Genomic DNA, 15594 nt, shown 5'->3' on the forward strand with positions numbered 1-15594 from the left:
TTTCGATCTCATCCATCCAATAGAGACAGCCTAAAATACTCCACACTGGCTGCTTTACAACTGATGCCACCTGCTGTCCTCTTGGCGAAGGCACGATGCACCTGTTATAGCAACGTGGGTGCAGATACTTTTGTCATTGTATCAGGGAAACCATTATTTATGTCCTTTGTCTTCTCCAGCTTTTTCCTCAGTGCTGAGGTCTCCCCATCACATCAACATCTGTACAGGTATGTATGCTGACATTAATGGGTTGTATTGATGAAGTTTTCATGCAAAATATGTAATCCAAATAAACATATACTGCATATACTGTACGTATATATATATATATGTGTATATATATATATACATACATATATGGTGGGAGTAAATGCATACTTTACTTTAAATATATACATTATGGATTTGGCTGATGCAGTGCCCATGCCCATATAGGATAGGGCAGGAAATATATTTTTATTTTGCTAGGGTGTCGGCACACAATTGCCTACTCTTTTTGAAAGGAACTGTGGGGTCTTCAACATCCACTAACGAATGTTAGCAGGTGGGACAGCCGACTTAACATCCCCTCCAAAAAGCACCGATATCATAGTTTATAGTTGGGACGGGAATCAAACCAAAACCAGACAGCTCAAAGTCGAGTAAGCTACCTCTGAGCTAGGCCGTCAGGCCAGAATGCCGAATCATCACCTTGTGCCATCTCCAATCTCTACTTTGGTGTCGGTGATACAGAGAGCATGTATTATTAGTCCCCGTTGGACTTGGTCTGAAACGGGGGCGTATGGATTGGGTCTCGTCCATCCGTCTGTGTGTCTGTATGTCCGTGCGTCTGCAACCATATCTCGGAGATGTATTGATCAATTTTGTTCATACTTGGCAATAAGACAAAACATGATGGTAAACATATGCAAATCATTTTGTTTCACAATGCGATCAAAGAGGGCCGTCTGGCGGCCATTTTAGTTGTAAAACAACGATATGTTGAACATGTCCAACCATTTCTTGGACATGCATTTACCAATGTTGTTCAATCTTGGCAAACAGATTAATGAATGGTGGCATGTCATTTTCTTTGGAGATCAAATCCAATATGGCGGACTGGTGGCCATTTTGTTTCGTGAACGTGTCCCCAACCATTTCTCGGCATGCATGGATCGATTTTGTTCAAACTTGGGCCAGGAATTTGGAACTTGGCTTGTCTAATGACATACGATGATCTTTAATTAAAATGCACCAGCATCAGCCCAGAATACATGATGACCCGCCTTTAGAGGCCATTTTCCCCCGCAAAGCAGGGTTTGGCTTTTTTTGGGCACCTTGGTCCCCTTTTTGAAGCAATGTTTTATGGCCGGATGCCCTTCCTGCCACCAACCCTCTTGCAACACACCGGGAATTACCAGAGAACTGGTACTCAATTTGCCGACCTCGGAAGGATGACAGGCTGAGTCAACCCCCCCCCTAGCGTTATTTCAGCGATCGAACGGGATTCGAACCCAGGATCCTAGGATCCCAAGCCGGCACCCTAACCACAAAGCCAACACCAGGCTTCCCAGAATACATGATGAATGAAATAAAAACGCGGAGCTTAAGATAAAGCTTGACAATCGTACTATAATTTGAGGTGTGTGTGTGTGTGTGTGTGTGCGTGCATGCGTGCGTGCATGCGTGCGTGTGTGTGTGTGTGATTGATTGTGTGTATGATTGTTAGTGTGTGTGTTTGATTGTTCATGTGTTTTTGATTGTTTATGTGTGTTTGATTGTTTATGTGTGTTTGATTGTTTATGTGTGTTTGAATGTTTGTGTGTGTTTGATTGTTTATGTGTGTTTGAATGTTTGTGTGTGTTTGATTGTTTGTGTGTGTTTGATTTTTTATGTGTGTTTGTTTGTGTGTTTGATTGTTTATGTGTTTTTGATTGTTGATGTGTTTTTGATTGTTTATGTGTTTGATTGTTTATGTGTGTTTGATTGTTTATGTGTGTTTGAATGTTTGTGTGTGTTTGATTGTTTGTGTGTGTTTGATTGCTTGTGTGTGTGTGTTTGTTCTTTGTTTGTGTGTTTGTATGTTTGAACTATATGTCCTCATGAATGGCTGGACAGAATTAGTTGAAAACTGGAGGTTGTACTCAGGATGTGAACAGGAAGGCATTTGGCAGTAAAATAAAATCATAGTCCCAGGTGTCAATTGTGGGTCGAGAATTCCATTTCTCTCTTTGTAAATAAGTATGCCATAGTGCTGCTTCCAGTTGGAGGATGTATTACACAGGTCATTCTAAAATACACCAATTCAGGGGATATTAACCCGTCCATAATTCCTCCATAAGGTTGTCACACTTTCAGGGCAGTGTCATCAATCCAGAAAATAGATTTTGAAATATGTCTTCTCTGCTGTTAAATCTTTCCATGCTGTGTGTGTAATGTATGTACGTGTGTGTGTGTGTGTGTGTGTGTGTGTGTGTGTGTGTGTGTGTGTGTGTGTGTGTGTGTGTGTGTGTGTGTGTGTGTGTGTGTGTGTGTGTGTTCGTGTTGCAAAGGGATTGAGTTGCCAATGAATAGTAACAATGTTTGTTTTGTTGTACTGACATAGTCTGGAGGTTTGTGCTGTCTTATTCTTTTTTTAGTCAGACCTCTGTCTCTCTGTCTTCTGGCTCCATCAAGTTCAGTCACAGCATATAACTAGAACGGCACTCAGTAGACAGCTAACCTCCGCCAGGTGAACAGTTTATGTTTTGAATCACAGGGTAGACCAGAACATCACAATACAGAATCACATTGAATCAAAATCATCCGTCCACAACCTTTTGAGATATCCTGCTATATATCGTTTTTGGCCCTATCTCCAAATGGTGAACAATCACTTAAAAAATGATACTATCCGGATTCGGATCAGGATCTTCACCATAATTGAATCGATTCTTCCTTGTCACACACACACAACCTGTCCACCAAGTGTCACCCAAGCCCGTCCATAAGTTTTTGAGATATCTTGTTCACAAACAAACCTTTTGGCTTATGTTGATCTCAAAAATAGTTGGTGGTTGAATTCAGTTCACTGATATGAAAATCGTATTCAGATTTCAAGTCAATCGGATGAAAATTGAGGATTTTTGACATTCAAAATGGTTGTTGACCTTTGGCCTACGTTGACCTTTTGGCTGATGCTGATCTAAAAAAAATAGTTGGTGGGTGAATTCAGTTCGCTGATATGTTAACCAATTCAAATTTCAAGTCAATCGGATGAAAATTGAGGATTTTAGAAATTTGTAAAAAAAAAAAAGTGGTTGACCTTTGGCCTATGTTGACCTTTTGGCCTATATTGATCTCAAAAATAGTTGGTGGTTGAATTCAGTTCGCTCATATGTTAATCCTATTCAAATTTCAAGTCAATCGAATGAAAATTGAGGCTTTTAGAAATTTGAAAAGGTTGTTGACCTATATACGATTTTGTCGATATATAGGATTTTGTCGGACCACGAACTCCACCATTTGGTGAAGTTCTGTGAAGATCGGTTTAAAATTGTGACCTGTACGCAACTATAAGTGAGCACACAGACAAACACACAAAATAAGCATACACACAAACCAGAGTGATCAACAAACTTGTCCAGAAATTTTTTTTTGCCAAGTAACAGACAGACAGACAGACAGACAGACAAACAAAAACACAAACCGGAGTGATCAACATACTTGTCAAAAAAATTTTTTTTGCCAAGTATCAAACAGACAGACTTACAGACAGCGGTGAAAACATAACCTCCATCCACCTTTGCTGGTGGAGGTAAACAGGAGGGAAGATCTTGGAATCTGCCATAATGACTTCCCGTAAATTTTTTGAAAGCTACCATTGGATATTGAAAATAGAAACACAGTACCCGTGTGCATATTGTATTAATGATACAAATAGCTGTTTTATCAGTTAAAAACAATGCATTTACGATTGCAGTGTTCACACAACTGGCAGCTACCAACGCCATTGCTTGTCATGTGGCCTCCTCCCAAACTGCTCCTTCTTCTCAGCTGTAGCCAGTCCTAGTGGCCGGCATGTTATCCTGCACTGTTTAGGTAAGATCGTAACACTTCTGCAATTAAACGTGTACTCCTGTATTTGTTTATCGACTGTATTCCTTTGCTGGTAACACCTGTAAATGATGAATTTCTTGCCCACCCAGCAAAAGACAACTGGGAAATCTGATTTTATTGAAGACACCTGATCAACAAACAAGTTGCATTCATTGAGTAACTCTTTGGATGTTCACAAAGTGGCGCATCTCTAAGGAAACAAATTCTCACATGAGAAAATCAGATCCTTTTAACCTTTTATTTATACAAAATAAATAGTTATTTCCCAAAAATGTTTTCACAATTTTGTCCATTGCGACATTCTTTAAATAAAATATTTTGCAAGACCATATGTAAATGTGATCTATATTCACCGAGTTTTAACTTTTATTTTCAATGGTGTCTTTTCCTGGGTGGCTAGAAAGCAACAATAAAGTGAATTGACTCAGCCATATATGAATTTCTTTTTTTTCTTTTTTTTTGGTATACAGGATTGAGGCTCGTGAAAGAGGTAACATTTATCACACAAAAAAAAATCAAACAGACACACAAAACATATAATAAGGGTAGCGGTAGACAAGATGGGGAGAGAAGGGGAAGCACACAAACACAACATTCTGGTCTGACTTATAATCACACTGAATTAACTTAAGAATTTAGCAAGGATACTCTTCTCACAAAGGCCTAATGTTTGTGAAATTATGTAGTATCCATACTTACTAGATTTGCACTATGATCAGGGCAGCTTGGGAGCACACGTGGTGCGTTACCATGTCCACTTTCCGCCAGTACTCCAGGGGCCTCCATTTGGCCATCCCCCAGGCCTGGGCGGCTGGCAAAGATGACCCCAGGCAAAGATGCCTGGCCCATCCCCATCTCTTGAGATATCAATCAACCTGCTACAACCACAAGGCACATGGTCAGCCCATTGGCCTCCTCCACTCATGAGGCTCCCTCTCTAAAATAATCTGATGAGCAGGATCAGTATAAGGACAACAAATCACATGTGCATACAGCCGCAAGTGACTCTCATGGACTATACAGGTACCAAATGTCATTTGAGTCTGTCTCAGCAAAAGCCCAAAACTAGACAGCAAAGAAAATCAAATTAGACGTAAGGTCCAACCAGCGATAGCTAAGTATTCTCTGAAGAAATCTGCTTCAGAAGGAACTAGAACGCCACTCAGTAGAGCGCATACTCCCGCCGTGGGTCAAGTTGGAATAATACGTTTTGTTTAACATCCCCTCTCCCCAAAACAATAAATGAAAAAGAAAGTAGGCCCCAACTGTCAGAGAATTTATTTTGATACATCTCGGAATTAGAGGAGAAAAACATCATTTTTTAAGCATAAGAATAAAAGCTTTAATGCAGTAAAACAGAAAAAACTAGAATCCGGGCACTCGGTAGAGCGCATACCTTCGCCGCAGCTACTGTTCTGTACTTGGCATGGGAGTGTATGCGATGTGAAACTTTATGTGAAATGCGATCGATTTTTAAAAATCAGAATTTGAGCAAATCTGTTTCATTCGTCTGTTAATATGCCTCCCCGATTGACAAATCTGCAATTTGAATTTCATTTGAGGTTGAAATGATTGCGGGAGATCGCGTTATAGTGATGACGTCTTGGATGGACATCCTCTTCTTCAGTCGCTCATAACTTTGAGTGAAATACGATCGAGTTAAAAATAGTCAGAATTTGAGCAAATCTGTTTCATTCGTTTGTTAATATGCCTCATCTCTTGACAAATCTGCAATTATAATTTTTTTTGAGGTTGAAATGATCGCGGGAGATTGCGTTATAGTGATGACGTCCTGGATGGACATCTTCTTCTTCAGTCGCGCATAACTTTGAGTGAAATACGATCGAGTTAAAAATAGTCAGAATTTGAGCAAATCTGTTTCATTCGTTTGTTAATATGCCTCATCTATTGTCAAATCTGCAATTATAATTTTTTTTGAGGTTGAAATGATCGCGGGAGATCGCGTTATAGTGATGACGTCCTGGATGGACATCTTCTTCTTCAGTCGCTCATAACTTTGAGTGAAATACGATCGAGTTAAAAATAGTCAGAATTTGAGCAAATCTGTTTCCCAAAATCTAATCAAATGTGTCCCGTATAATAACCAATCATCCCACCAAATTTCATGCAATTCGGTTGAATACTTTTTGAGTTATGCGATTAACATACACACACACAGACATACAAATAAATACACAGCGATCAAAACATAACCTTCCGCTTTTGCGAAGGTAAAAAATCCCCAAAAAATTCCCAAAACAAATTCCTGGATCCGTAATAATATCCTGAGCTCCACCAAAAATTAATCAATTCTTCCTTATCCCAAGGGCAATCATCCCACCAACTTTCATCCAAATCCGTTCAGAACTTTTCCAGATATCTTGTTCACAAACACACGAACACACACACGGACGGACACGATCGAATGCATTACTCCCTGGCGGGAGTAATTAACACTGTGTCGTATCTTTTGTCAAGTCCAAGTCTCACATACATATAGAGCAAGACTGGAAGCACCAAGGACTTAACTTTGATCTCCATGTGCCACACCCCATGGTCCAGTGAATTAATGACACCCAAGCCAGACCTAGACATCTATCGACCACTAGCTCACAATATGTGAAGACAGGAATATCACTGCCAAAGTATGTGAATCTCTCTGTGAGCTCTACATCCCCACCACAGGCAGGAACAGACAAGGTACAGACATCCAATATGTCATTGAAAGCCTGGATATTAGGGTTGACACAGGAGACCCATAATCCAACTGGCTCTGACTCCTCGTTCAGCACCTTTAGGGCCCCCGTAATGATGTCCAGAGTCTATGCAAAGATGACTGCCTTATCTGCGAAATCATGGTCAGAGAACTTGACATTTCCAAGCAATGCACAACTAGAAATCTGTTGGCCCTTCCTATAATCCAGTCCATACAAGTGCTGAAAAGTGTGAGGATCAGTGCACATCCTGGACAAACTCCAGTAACAACTGGAAATAAGTCAGAGATGGAACCATCACATCTCACAACACTCTCAGTACCAGAGTATAGTTCAGACATCAGATCGATCACCTTTGGTGGCACCCCACGAAGACCGAAGATCCTCCAGAGGGCATTCAGATTCACTGAATCAAATGTTTTGCAGAGATCAACAAGTAAGCAGGCAAGCAGCCCATGCTGAAACTCTCGCCTGTGTTCAGTGAGGAACCGAAGAGCAAGGATTCGATCAACCTTTCATCTCTTTGGTGTAGAGCCAGACTGTTCTGGGTTCTGGTGCTCAAGCAGATGGTGGCAAAACTTTATCAATAATTATCCAAGCAAAGACCTTTCCCAGCACTGAGAACAGCATCACCCCTCGGTAGTTGTTGCAGTCCTGGAGATCACCCTTCCCTTTCCAGAGAGGGATCACCCTTCCCTTTCCAGAGAGGGACAACAAGGCCCCTCTTCCACTTAGTTGTCATGATGCCTGTGCTGCAAACCGAGCACAGAACTGCATGCAACACAAGACTATAGCATTTCCACCAGCCTTGCGAAGTTCAGCATGGATGCCACAAATCCCAGAAACTTTTCCCCCTTTCAACTGGTTCACCGCAGCTTGTGTTTCCACAAACTAAGGCAGTTCACAGTTGATTGGAGGGTTAGCAATAGGGCTAGTAATACCCCTGACATCCAACAAAACAGCTGGCGTGGCAGAATTGGTAAAGCCGCTCAAAGTAGCCAGCCAAGTGGGCCTTCACTTCAGACTCATCTGTAAAGAGCTCACCACCCTCTGATATAACTGCAGTATACCAAGGGACAGGCTTGGAGGAATGCAATGCATGGATTTCTCTGTAAGCAGGATGAGAGTCACTTGACCACAGGTGATGCTCTACCTTGTCACAGATTAGGCACATAGGCCTCTTTGTCCACCCTCAGTGAACGTGCAGTTTTACACCTTTTCTCCCTGAACAGCTCAGTTTTGCCATCAAACCTGGCAGTGCGACTCTGGTCATTGGCATCCAGTGTCCCACGGGAGACAAAGTTCTTCTTCACCAAGACTCCTCTTGACAACATCAAGGATGGTTGTCTTGAAAGCACTCCCCAACTCTTCAGAATTCCTTGAAACGCCGAGACCCCTTAGGACCACATTCAACCTGTTTACAATTTCCTCAGCTACCCTTTCATCCTTGAGCTTGCCAACATATCCAGCCTATGCTGGGATAGTGTGAAACAAGCCTGTAATCAGTACTGAGGAAGACCATGCCGTTTTGGAACATCTAACCGAAAGAAGGCAATGTCTGTGGATATGTATGTCCACTCCTTATGGAATCAAAAATGGGCTTTGCCCCCCGACACCAAATTTTGTATTCATGCTTGTGGTACCTAAATACATCTCCCATTCCCCTCTACCTGCCTCCTCCCCCACAGCAATTGTGGGAAGTTGACTTTCAATTAAAACGAGTTCACATGGAATAGTGCAATTGGTTTAGCCACTGACCCCTTCCGGAGAGGGTATTGACTAGTTCAAAGAAATATCCACAAATTTAAATCCAGGCTTGTTGGCTCATAACACAATACAAGTCCCAAAATGAAATTCAGCATTTTTAGTCTCTCAAGAGTTTCGCTTGCCGTATTCCAAGCAGATTTCCTTTCATAACAAAGCTTCTGTTGTGTGTTTAAATCCTCGATATAAGCTTCCTGACATTTGCAGAAGTACCATCCTGGGAGCCTTACTGATTAGACAGCTATATTTCTGCCTATCATTGCCGATAATTCTGCCATCAACACCTATTTCCCTTAATACCACCTCCCATGCGTCATCATGACCATAGTGGAATGCTGAAAAGACCAGCATACAGGATGACAACATGATACCATAAGAAGCATGTGCTCTAAAATACATAAGTAGACAGTAGTTCATTTTAACATAAATTGCAAGGACAGTAGTAGACAATGGGCAATCAGGTATGCTTTGGTACTGATACTGGTATAATTTGGTGCTGGTATCAGGTATGGTACTGATATGATGAAATACCTCGTATAAATGTAATTAAAACTAAATACTAAAAGCACAGTCACTATTAGAGCATGCTTTGCAACAATATATCAGTTGTGAGCAGGACACAAGAATCTGTCAAGAAAGTTAAATGTCTGAGACAATTGGAAGAAGATGCACAGCGGTGCACTGTTCATGATTTGTAAGGTGAAACGGTTTACCATAACCAGAATCCTCTAAGATGGCTCGGTGATGCGCACATGTTTTTGTGTGCTGTTGTGCCCTGCCAAAAAGTTCTCCTCTAATCTCAGCCCAAAAGGGCAGGTGATGTACGAAGCAATCTCTCTGGGGAGGGCCATGCTGCTGTCCGGTGCTTCTATCCAATACTGACAGCAACTAGTTAAGGCAGTTGGAAACCAATTCCAAGATGAGAATCTTCCAGGCAGGAACGAAGAACCTTTATCTGAAATTGAACTCTCTAGCTTGGAAGTAAAACATGTATTACTGCCTGTGACAGGCAGCTGTTTTCACCAAGGACAATATGCAGCATTTCATTCTCATTGCATAATGTGGCATATTGCCCTGGGATCCAAAATGCCTGAAGGAAGCATTTTTTTGTGGTTTTGAACCGCCGAGACTGCGCATTCGTGATAATAACTGACAAACAAACCTGTTGTGTTTGCTGTTTTGCTCTTTCGATGTCTCCTTTGAAAAAATGTTGCAAATGCTTTTCAGACACTTGCAGCAAAACGGTGTCTTTGTCCACCTTTTGAGGGGATGCAATTGTTCTGTTGGCGCAAAAGCAATTCCCTTAGCCATATCTTTTCACCCTCATATTTTCAAGCTGTGTTGTTACTCGATTTTAAACTATAGATTCTGCTTTGTGCCTTCCCCACCCTTTGTCCCAATAGGCCCTGCTGTTCCCAGCACGAGTGTTCACAGCTTAGAGGAGCCTCATGGTAAGAATTGTTAATGCTTACCTATCAGGTTTTGTGATACGATCTACAGGAATTTAAAATCCTTCATTTATTTCTGGTGTCATCCGAGTTTCTTTCAGCTGTTGCAAAGAAATAAATACAATGAAAATTCCAATTTTTTTTTAATTCAAATCTGTTCAAAACTAAAAGTATCACAAGCCAGTATATAGTAGATAGACAATAGGTAAGGCTCAGAACAAGAGCGGTATTGAGCAGCTATACAAGTTAGTGGTGCCTTTAGTTATGAATTTGGATATTCCCAACTACAATCAGTTTAATTGCAAATGTACTGTTGTCATTGAATGTTAAAATGTTTGCAGCTTGAACAAAGAGTTAAAAGCACATTTAATTTCCAGCAGCATATTCCTGTACTTTTTTTGATATTCCTGTCTTTGCTCTTTTTGGAGGCTTCATTAGCATTCAAGTGTTAATGGAGCATAATCAATATGAACAACAAAATACTCTATATATATATTATATATATATATATATATATATATATATATATTTGTGCAGCGTCTGTCCTGTCCTGTGTTGTCACTGAACTACTTTCTCAAACTTTTGTGAAATCGTACCAAACTTCTGGAATGCACATATCTCTCCCGTCGGTATGTCCTAAGGGTATTTGTTTTGAAAAATTTACCAAATTTTTTTTTTTTTTTTGGGGAATTTTTTTTTTTCAACTTCAAATAAGCCCGTTCCTCAGTATCGACGCTTGGTGCGGCGAGCGCAGCGAGCCGAGCCAAGCTAGTAATATATATATATATATTTTTTTTTTTAATATAATATAATATATATATATATATATATATATTGTAACGGTTCTGAGAAGTGTAACGGTTTTTTTGAGAAGTGTAACAATTTTGGAGGAAGTGTAACGAATGTGAAAACGTTACAATGTGAACGTTACAGAAGTATGGTAACACCCTGGTAATGTAAATAATGGTCGCAGCCGTCCTCCTAGTTAATTCCATGAAACTTACACGCAGGTCACGATATATCTTTTTAAATAGTGTATTTCCTTATTCTATGTAGGCTAAATATGTGTTTCCCACTAGATTGACTTTGCATTGTATCAAACAAAATAAGCATAGGCCCTTGCAATTTCCCCAAACATCTCCGCTCTCCAAAGTTCTTTTAAAAAGGGTGCGAGTTGTGTTCAATCCCGCAAGCCGCCATTGCCCATGTGCTAACCTCGGAGAAGAAAGGCGTGTCTCCACCTCGTCATAGAGGGGAGGAGTGAGCCAGCCCTAACAGCCAATCAGCACCGCGGTGAGCGACCCGGTAGGCGTGCCCTCGGAGCCGGCGGCTTGATTCCGCCCGAGGTGATAAAAGCGACTGTAAGGGACTGCTTTACCAGATGACTTGGGAGATGACCTGGGAGAGGAGCGAAGAGGCGGCACCAAGAGGAGCAGTGAGATGCGAAACGCTCCAAGCCAAAGAGGAGAGGTACTCGGAAAGGAAACCAGCTTTGGAGAGACGCGCTGAAAGGAGGGAGACGGCTCCACCAGACGAAGAGGAGCAGGTGTGCCGAGCCAGCGCGTGACGTCTACAGCAGCGGATACGCGACGGAGGATTTTCCCGCCAAAAACCGCGAGGAATTCAGAGCTGCTGCCTCCGACCCTCCTCCCTCTCCAGCAATCCACCTCAAGCCCTACCTGCCTGCAATATCCCCTGTGTAAGTGTGAACGTCGTCTGTCCTACTCGTTGTCTTGGGGTTAAGTAACATGAATAGTGTAAGTTAACAATTCGCTGTGTGACTGCTTCTTCCATCCATTGCTTGTGTGTGTATAATAAATCTGTTCTTCCTCCGTACTCTGTCTTCTTCTTCTTTTTCATTCTCTTTCGGTCGTTTTAGAGGTTTCCCGATTGAATATCTGTGGAGCGATCTGGTCAACGTTCGGGTGAAATCGGGTTCTAATCGGGGAGTAACTGTTCGGACGCGGTAATACCAAACTGCTCGGTAAAATAACATCTAAAAACCGCGTCTGTAACAATTGGTTGTCAGGAGTTGGATTCGGACCTGGGACTAAATTTGTTAGGCCCAAATTTTGGGACACCAATTGTGTTATATCAGTAACAATTGGTGTTGAGTGAGATCGGACCCGAAGCGCGCTTAACGCGCTCAAAATTACAAGCTGCCGAAATTTATTTTGTTTTAAAGCAAAACCCGAATTTTGAGATCGCGCCATGGACAATCAAGGCGATCGGATGTCGGTGGGAGAGATAGACAGGGTGGAATCGACCCAGGACCTCGGGGAAATGTATGTGGAGGAAAGGGAGGAGGAGAAAAATAGCAATGTGGTTGCGGAAGTATCAGACGCGCAAAGTGGCGTCCTCGCGCACGTGGGTGTAGCGGCACCAAATTTTGCCGCGCCCGCGACCGTAGCAGCGCCGTTGGTGGATTTGAACCTTTTTTTATACAAATGAAGGCCCTTATGGACAAGAATAGCGAAGAAATGGAAAGCAGAATAATGGGGGCAATGGGGAACCGGATGGATGCTCAGGGTGAGCGAATGGAGGGCCAAATGGGGGTAATGGGAAACCAAATGGGGGTAATGGGAAACCAAATGGGGGTAATGAGGGACGAAGCGAGGGGTACCGGTGAGAAGTTAGACAATAATTTTGAGGGGTTAGACAACGGGATAAAAGAGGTGAAAAATGGGTTAATGGGGTTAGAAAATAGGATGGAGGACAAATTGCGGGAAATAGGGGAACAATCTGCCCGGGAAATCAAACGAATGGGGAACCAGATAGAGGAGGTGCAAATCGGGTTAGAAAGTAAACTGGATGCTCAGAGGGATGAATTGGGACAGATGAGGGTGGCATCTACAAAAGAGATGGAGGAAATACGACGAGGGGTGAGTGAGGAGGTTTCGGGGCTACGCGAGGAGGTAAAGCGAGGTGAGAAGCGTATGGAGAAAGAAGTGAGGAATAATACGGCTAAGTTACAAGGGGGAATAGAAGATCTGACGAAGGGAGTAGAACAGCTGACAGTCGGACAAAGGGAACTAGCGGACCAAGTGGAAAAGAACACTGCAATCATCGGGGGTTTGAAAGCGACACAAAAGGACATTAAAAACGAATTAATAGCAACACAAAAGGAATGTCAGATGGTACATGAGGGGTTGACGAAGAAGTTGGAGGAGGTGACAGAAGTGATGGAGACGAAGGACCGAGAGGTGAGGACGCACATCGAAACGGTTAAGGTGGCGTTAGAGGAAGAGATAGAGGGGGCGCACCGGGAGATGAAGGAGGTAAAGGAAAAATTAGAGGAGGTGGAAGAGGGGGTGAGTGAAATTAAGAAGAGACGGAGGGAAACTAAGAGGGAGATAAAGGAGGAAGTCATGGAATATGTACAAGGTCTGTGTTCAAATCATGATGAGGTGCTCACTAACCAAATAAAAAGTTTGCAGGTGGCAGAGGAGGTGCGACGACGAAGTACGGAGGTGAGTGGCAATGTATATGATGTGAGGGGAGATTCAGTCGGCTTGGGGGGTGGTGTAGACCCGGGTGTTCGTGAGGGACCAATGGTAAGATGTATGACTGGTCCGGAGTGGATGGAAAGGGGAGGTGTGCAAGGAGGTTTGGCTATGGGGGGTGAGGGGGGGGCAAATGCGCTATAGTTTATGGGGTGTATGGCAGTGAAAACTAGCCCGGGTGGGTTAGGTTATATTGATAGGGATCTAGCGAAGATGACATTAGGTAACGTTAAGGTTTAGCTAGTGACTGATACCTGTAGTGGGGACGCAGGTAGATTAGAGTGGATGATAATGACGTGGGAGCGCAATAGTTTAAAGGGAAGACTGGGGAGCGCAAGTTTCAGAAGGGAGTAGTTAGCTGAGATGATGCCGTGTGTGTGAAGATCGAACAGGTGAGAATTGAACAGGTGTGATTGCACAGGTGTGCAACTGAACAGGTGAATGGAGCAGTGTATGAGGGAGTAGTGGTGATTGCGTGTTGTGCTGACCAAATGGTCCAGGAAGAAAGGAGGGTGCAGGTGGCACCAGGTGTGAGGGCACAGGTGTGCAACAGCAGGTATGGAGAATGGTAGTGTGGAATAAATGGAGTATTGGAATGGATGGTCGTGGAGTGAGTATGGTGGAAATTGTGGAGTGGAGTGGATGGTGCGAAGGTGTGAATGGGGGAAGAGTGGACCCCCATCACGGATACCCGGGACGGGTAGTGTAAGTGTTAGGTAGAGGGTATAGGTAAATTGTGGTTGGATATTGGCATCTGTGGTGCGGGTGAAAGAATGGTCTTTGGATGGGTGCAGCAGTGTGGTGGAAATGGCTGGGCGTGTAGCCTGTTAGTGTGTGTAGTTGGTTTGGACACTCCACCACTGTGAGGATGTCGGCCAGGTGAGGCCGCAGGTGGGCTCTGGGAGCCGGTAGTAGTTGTTGTGGATGGGGCCCGAGGATCCGGAGGACGGACCCGGGTAGCCCAGTGCCAGAGGGCACCGAGTGGGGTGACAGAGCCAGGAGGGGCCTGCCCCAGTTAGATAGGTTAGGGTGAGGAGCTAGGTAAGCTCGGGTGGCAACTACAGTGGTGGAGGTGTGCAGGTGGGTAGACCTGCTGGGAGAGCTTCACGTCGCAGCCCAGAAATTGTGCGAGGGCACCGGGAGATGAATCGGGGGAGTGAGACCCCAAATTGAGAAGCACCACAGTTTGGTCAATGGGAATTGGTTTTTAGAACCCATAGTGTAAGTTGGCCAATGGATTGGCAGGGAAAGACCCCGGGTAGTGTAAAGTGTGTTAAAGTCATTTAGAGGATAGTTAGGAAGAAGGATCTCCTCACACCATCTGCATCCACTCACCTGAGGTGACAGGTACTCCACACCATGCCATGGTTTGATTATTTTTTATGATGCAAATGTTTGGATTGTGAGACGCATCATGACGTGGGTGTGACATTGTACTTTGTTGTTACATCTCTTCCTCCCTATGAGGATTGATGATGAATTGGGTGATGGCAAATTTTGGTTAGAGGGATTGTGGAGACGAATTTGGTATAGGAGAAATATGGGAAAGACGTGACAGTAGTGACGAATTTGTAAATGGGTAGATTTTTGTACATATGGGGTAAGGGCAAGGGTAGGGTAGGTGACAGGGGGGTGACGTACGGTAGGGACGAGCTTTCTCACTTCGCCCTCCGTACGCATTTCGCCTTGCATTGCCTTATTGACGTGTACCCTTGTGACCTTACCCCTCGCTCAATTGTCTTTCTTTTGTCTCCCACATGACCTGTGCGCCATTGGGTGCCGAGGGGAGCGTGCGTGAGGTGGCCATTGTGCGCCCGAGATTCCCAGAACCAGCATGCATTGCGTTGATGTACCACTTTATGGACCGCTGTTCTGCGGCCAAGTACCACTTGATGGACCCCAGGTTCTGGGGCAGGGCACCTCTGTTGGAGACCGGCCATAGTGGCCAGGGAATCTTGCTTGCGGACCTCGGTATGGTGGCACCTATGCCAAACAGGTGGACCACCCTTAGTTGGCCCCTGTTGCCCTAAATAAAAATGGACACAAGTTGTGCTTTTTATTATTTCCAACTAGGCCGCATGAAGCCAG

At 43.5% G+C, this 15594-nt stretch overlaps 1 protein-coding gene across 1 annotated transcript in view; it reads left to right on the plus strand.

Annotated features, from left to right (window-relative positions):
• Positions 1–15594, plus strand: part of LOC137430752 (inactive dipeptidyl peptidase 10) — a 789411-nt gene that overhangs the window by 658821 nt on the left and 114996 nt on the right. Inside the window, exons 16-18 of the mRNA XM_078781820.1 lie at positions 180–227; positions 3941–4059; positions 9959–10006. Coding sequence (XP_078637946.1) covers positions 180–227; positions 3941–4059; positions 9959–10006 — 215 coding nt within the window. The remainder of the gene's footprint in view (positions 1–179; positions 228–3940; positions 4060–9958; positions 10007–15594) is intronic.

This window comes from Myxine glutinosa, chromosome 7 (assembly GCF_964187855.1).
Source record: "Myxine glutinosa chromosome 7, kmMyxGlut1.1, whole genome shotgun sequence".
NCBI classification, from domain to species: Eukaryota; Metazoa; Chordata; class Myxini; order Myxiniformes; family Myxinidae; genus Myxine; species Myxine glutinosa.